The 6305-nt window shown below is 42.5% G+C and overlaps 1 protein-coding gene across 6 annotated transcripts in view; it reads right to left on the bottom strand.

Moving 5' to 3' along the window:
* Positions 1-5976, bottom strand: part of ppargc1a (peroxisome proliferator-activated receptor gamma, coactivator 1 alpha) — a 299017-nt gene extending 293041 nt beyond the window's left edge. For 2 of the 6 annotated variants that reach the window (XM_037758138.1, XM_037758137.1), the window contains exon 1: positions 5642-5973. In XM_037758138.1, the coding sequence (XP_037614066.1) occupies positions 5642-5722 (81 nt within the window). In that variant the 5' untranslated portion in view covers positions 5723-5973. Of the gene's footprint in view, positions 1-5641 lie in introns of all 6 variants that reach the window. The other 4 variants (XM_037758146.1, XM_037758144.1, XM_037758142.1 and 1 more) reach the window with 3 other exon arrangements.
* Positions 5977-6305: the final 329 nt, after the last annotated feature.

The following is a 6305-nucleotide window of genomic DNA, read 5'->3' on the forward strand; positions in this document are numbered from 1 at the left end:
CATGGCTAACAACATGCCGGCCGAGCAGATGACCTGCTTTCGGAAGGTTCACTCCTTTTTTTTTTTTGGATGAATTTCTAAGGGGCAGAGGGCGGACTGTACCAAACTGAATTTGGGAGATTACACAGAAGCTTTTTAGCTTTTTTTAACTAACCATACGACACAGACATGTAGGGGCCGCCTGCAACGTAGCATTTATTCACAGACAAATAGTCTAAACTGTACACACACCGCACTGCTACGTCTATAACGTTACTGATAACTTCGTAATCGCTCGCTCCCCCTCTGTCACTCTGTCTCTCGACCGCACACTCGATACAGTGGACACCGACATTACCAACACATCTGGCAGGCTGGCAGTTGAATAAAATCATGTGGCTATAAACTGCTTTTGTAGTTTGAAGAAGGCTAAACCCAAAACACTCAGTCGCCATCTTTCTGAGTTCAGCTGCCTGTTACACCATAGAGACTGACGTCTGGTGGCGCGTGCTGTGCTGTACTACAATACATCACATCAATACAGCATGATAGAAAGCGTAGCAGCGTCTGTATTGAAAATCATACCGACAGGATTTTTAAATACCCTGGTATACCGTAATACTGAAATATTGCCCGAGCCTACCTTGAAATGTCACAAAAGGTTAAATATGGTCATCACAGTTTCTCAGAACAGCTTCTCAAGTCATGTCGAAAGTTAGTGCACTATCTTGGAATGACAAGACTACGCTTTGTAAAGTTCTAAAGTCCGACCAACAGTCCAAAACCCAAAGATATTCAATTTAGAAGCGATATAACTGAGAGAAAAAGCTCCCATTTGAGAAGATGATGAAGCCAATCTCTGGTATATTTGCTTGATAATTGACTTAAAAGATGAATTGATTAAAATTATTGGTAATTATTTCTTTTGATAAGCTGATCAATGAATTGACTATTTCTTTCAGCACTCCAGAAACGATAAAATGCTGCCATGTTTTCAGTTTAAAGCACATTTTCAAAAGTCACATTTTAAAAGGGGCTAAATGCGAGATTGGGAACTTTTCTATTGCCTCCGCACGGCTCTCAACATGGCGACAGCTGAGCCGGCGGCTTGCAGCTGACGGTGCTAACGGCAAAGAACGTACTGTATATTGCCAAGAAGTGAAAGTCAATTGTTCGTTCCATTGCAACATCAGCGCCCAGCAGCAAAGCTATGCTTACGCCATTTTGGACTGAAAACGACTACCGGACGCCAGTAAAACGTCCGTCTCAAAAGTACCTACAAAATGATTTCTATTCTGTTGTCGTATTCTAACGAAATGCCCTGAGTTGAACGACAAAATATTATAAAAGTAACACAAGTAAAAAAGAGTTTTGTCTCTTTGCTTCTATACTCTTTGCTAGAAGCACTAACAGTGACAATCAGCTGTACCCGCCATATGAGTGCAGTGCAGAGTGGCGGCCGTGTGCAAGCCAGTGGGGCACGCTCACATGCACTAAAATCACGCACGGTCGGCCCGGCTATGTCAACAAAGCAAGGAGAAGCTCAGATTACAACACAAAAAATTCGTACTATGAGTAAGCTCAGTTTGTCTACTATATCTTTACATAGCAAATAGTCATTTGCTGCTTCATTAATGCTCTGGATATCATATAGAGAACCTTCAAGAATCATGTAACTTTAAATTTTCAACCCTCTGTTCGAGTTGAACACAAGGGATAGGCAGCTAAAATCTGCGCTCGCATTGTGGATTTAAGTGTCTTAAGTGCTCCCAACTGATTTGGCAAAATCCATTTTGCAGCAGAAACTGCTGAGGCTTAATTGTTGCACATTTAAAAATGCCATTCACAATCATGTTTGGGGTGGCTTTTGTTTTCCGTGCCTAAATAACTGTTACAATATGACTCTCAGAACAGCCAATCGCAAGCTCGGGCTTTAAGAGCCTAATCCTCTTTAATTTGTGATTACTTGTCATTCAGAAACGGTGGCCCACTAAACCACAGGAGGGTTTATTGTTTAAAAGTCTTCCTCTGCTGTATTGCAACCTGGATACTGATAACTGAAGAATAAATACCCTGTATATATATATATCCTGAGCTCTCATGGTGGCATTCAAGTAAATTACCATAAAAATCACTGTACAAATATTTTGGCATCAATCATTGAGCATAAATTGCTAAATAGCTGGGAGCCCTCTTAGCATTCGGAGAATGATTTCATTGGCATTCTTGTGGCAGATGACTTCAGACTCACACGTTCCTCACACAAATTAGAATGTGCGAATTAAGAGGGATTTCATACAGCATGATAAGTGTATTTTAAAGGCAGAACTGATTAAGCTTGAGGGAAGAGGGAGGAATTAGGTAATTATCTGAAAAACAGACACCTCTGCTGTGTGAGGGAACAGGCCCAACACTCCAGGATCTATTCTCAACCACAAACTCGGACCAATCCAAGTTTGCATTACCTGATTTTAACACTTACCTGGCAACCCATATGATTCTCAGGACACAGAGATATGAAAGACTTATGCTCTTTCATATCTCTGTGTCCTGAGAATCATATGGGTTGCCAGGTAAGTGTTAAAATCAGGTAACATTAATGCGAACACCTACCTGATTTCAACACCTACCTGGCAACCCATATGGATTCTCAGGACACAGAGATATGAAGGAGCATGTGTCTTTCATATTTCTGTGTCGTTAGATCCATATGGGTTGCCAGGTAGGTGTTGAAATCAGGTAACGTTAATGCATTAACGTTAATGCATTAACGTTAACGCGAACACCGCATTCAGGCAACGTAAATGCGAATACCTACCTGATTTCAACACCTACCTGGCAACCCATATGATTCTCAGGACACAGAGATATGAAAGACACATGGGTCTTTCATATCTCTATGTCCTGAGATCCATATGGGTTGCCAGGTAGGTGTTGAAATCAGGCAACGTTAATGCGAACACCTGCCTGATTTCAACACCTACCTGGCAACCCATATGGATCTCAGGACACAGAGATATGAAAGACACACGATATGAAAGACACATGTGTCTACCTGGCAACCCATATGATTCTCAGGACACAGAGATATGAAAGACACATGCTCTTTCATATCTCTGTGTCCTGAGATCCATAAGGGTTGCCAGGTAGGTGTTGAAATCAGGTAACGTTAATGCGAACACCTACCTGATTTCAACACTTACCTGGCAACCCATATGGATTCTCAGGACACAGATATGAAAGACATATGTGTCTTTCATATCTGTGTCCTGAGATCCAAAGACACATGTGTCTTTCATATCTCTGTGTCCTGAGATCCATAAGGGTTGCCAGGTAGGTGTTGAAATCAGGTAACGTTAATGCGAACACCTACCTGATTTCAACACTTACCTGGCAACCCATATGATTCTCAGGCCACAGAGACATGAAAGAGCATCTTTCATGTCTCTGTGTCCTGAGATCCATATGGGTTGCCAGGTAGGTGTTGAAATCAGGCAACGTTAATGCGAACACCTACCTGATTTCAACACTTACCTGGCAACCCATATGGATTCTCAGGACACAGATATGAAAGACACACGATATGAAAGACACATGTGTCTACCTGGCAACCCATATGATTCTCAGGACACAGAGATATGAAAGACACATGCTCTTTCATATCTCTGTGTCCTGAGATCCATAAGGGTTGCCAGGTAGGTGTTGAAATCAGGTAACGTTAATGCGAACACCTACCTGATTTCAACACTTACCTGGCAACCCATATGGATTCTCAGGACACAGATATGAAAGACATATGTGTCTTTCATATCTGTGTCTTGAGATCCAAAGACACGTGTCTTTCATATCTCTGTGTCATGAGATCCATATGGGTTGCCCGGTAGGTGTTGAAATCAGGTAACGTTAATGCAAACACCTGCCTGATTTCAACACCTACCTGGCAACCCACATATGGATCTCAGGACACACAGAGAGATATGAAAGACACATGCTCTTTCATATCTCTGTGTCCTGAGATCCATAAGGGTTGCCAGGTAGGTGTTGAAATCAGGTAACGTTAATGCGAACACCTACCTGATTTCAACACTTACCTGGCAACCCATATGATTCTCAGGCCACAGAGACATGAAAGAGCATCTTTCATGTCTCTGTGTCCTGAGATCCATATGGGTTGCCAGGTAGGTGTTGAAATCAGGCAACGTTAATGCGAACACCTACCTGATTTCAACACTTACCTGGCAACCCATATGGATTCTCAGGACACAGATATGAAAGACACACGATATGAAAGACACATGTGTCTACCTGGCAACCCATATGATTCTCAGGACACAGAGATATGAAAGACACATGCTCTTTCATATCTCTGTGTCCTGAGATCCATAAGGGTTGCCAGGTAGGTGTTGAAATCAGGTAACGTTAATGCGAACACCTACCTGATTTCAACACTTACCTGGCAACCCATATGGATTCTCAGGACACAGATATGAAAGACATATGTGTCTTTCATATCTGTGTCTTGAGATCCAAAGACACGTGTCTTTCATATCTCTGTGTCATGAGATCCATATGGGTTGCCAGGTAGGTGTTGAAATCAGGTAACGTTAATGCAAACACCTGCCTGATTTCAACACCTACCTGGCAACCCACATATGGATCTCAGGACACACAGAGAGATATGAAAGACACATGCTCTTTCATATCTCTGTGTCCTGAGATCCATAAGGGTTGCCAGGTAGGTGTTGAAATCAGGTAACGTTAATGCGAACACCTACCTGATTTCAACACTTACCTGGCAACCCATATGATTCTCAGGCCACAGAGACATGAAAGAGCATCTTTCATGTCTCTGTGTCCTGAGATCCATATGGGTTGCCAGGTAGGTGTTGAAATCAGGCAACGTTAATGCGAACACCTACCTGATTTCAACACTTACCTGGCAACCCATATGGATTCTCAGGACACAGATATGAAAGACACATGTGTCTTTCATATCTGTGTCCTGAGATCCAAAGACACATGTGTCTTTCATATCTCTGTGTCATGAGATCCATATGGGTTGCCAGGTAGGTGTTGAAATCAGGTAACGTTAATGCAAACACCTGCCTGATTTCAACACCTACCTGGCAACCCACATATGGATCTCGGGACACACAGAGAGATATGAAAGACACATGTGTTTTATGATCTCCACGTCACTCCAGTCCACGCAATACACTGAAGATGACAGCATTTCAGTTCACTTCAAAAGGAATGCTAAGTTTGTGTTTACCTCTAATTTATTTATAGAATTCTTGGCATAAGATTCATTTTGTCTACTAGGTTAATTTATTATTGATTTCAAGGGGGCAGGATGTTTGAGCCCTTCCAGAGAGAGAGCTGTGGAAGTTCGGGCAAAGGCAACCTTTCAGAAAAAAAAGTAGTTTGGAGACATTATTTTTTCCATTTAATTAGAACTGTAATGTCAAGCAGCAAAAGTGTGTGACAGAAAAACACAAGAAATGGATCATAGGAGGAGGTCCCTCAATTAAAGGACAATGAAGTTTGGTGAAGTTACCTGCACTCACCTCATGTGCTGACTCACTCTCAACTTATCTGACTAGAAGAGCATCATACAGTGTCATCTTTTGATGTGATGTGTTGGAGAGAATCGTGGTCCTACCTGCTCGTAGCAATTGTCCCAGGTGAGGTTGAGGAGGCAGGAGGAGAACAGCTCATCTTCGGTCCGGGCATAACCGTCCATGGTGTGTGTGTGTGTGTGTGTATGTGTGTGTGTGCCAGCCGTCTTCTTCTACGTTGCAAACGGAAGATGTCTTTTATTTGTCTTCCCTCGACGAGTGTCTCCTTCTGCGTGTCTCTGCTCCGTCCCGGGCGGCCGTGGAAGAAGCTGTGAACCGATCCAGCGGCGGTGTGTGCTGCTGGCTGCTGCTGGCTGCTGCTGCTGCTGCTTCCTCCTGTCACGTGGAGTGGAGTGGGCAGCTTCTCCCCAAAAAACACACAGTGGGATGCTTCACGAGGGCGGTGTTTCCCAAAGTGGGGTCCGCGGACCGCCTGTAGGCCGTCTGCTGCAGGTTCAAGAGTGTCCCCCCAACATGATGGAGGATACTTTAATTTGACTGCAATGTCACTTTAAATGACAGGGGTTTTAAAATGTCATTATCAGTTCAATTCAATTCAATTTGCTTTATTGATCATGACTGTCAGGTGAACAATATTGCCAAAGAGTCAATTCAATAATAAATCAAAAAAAAAAAAAACAAAATAAAAAAAAAAAACATATATATACATATATATATATATATATGTATATATATATATATGTGTAT

This window comes from Sebastes umbrosus, chromosome 22 (assembly GCF_015220745.1).
Source record: "Sebastes umbrosus isolate fSebUmb1 chromosome 22, fSebUmb1.pri, whole genome shotgun sequence".
In the NCBI taxonomy this organism is placed as follows: domain Eukaryota; kingdom Metazoa; phylum Chordata; class Actinopteri; order Perciformes; family Sebastidae; genus Sebastes; species Sebastes umbrosus.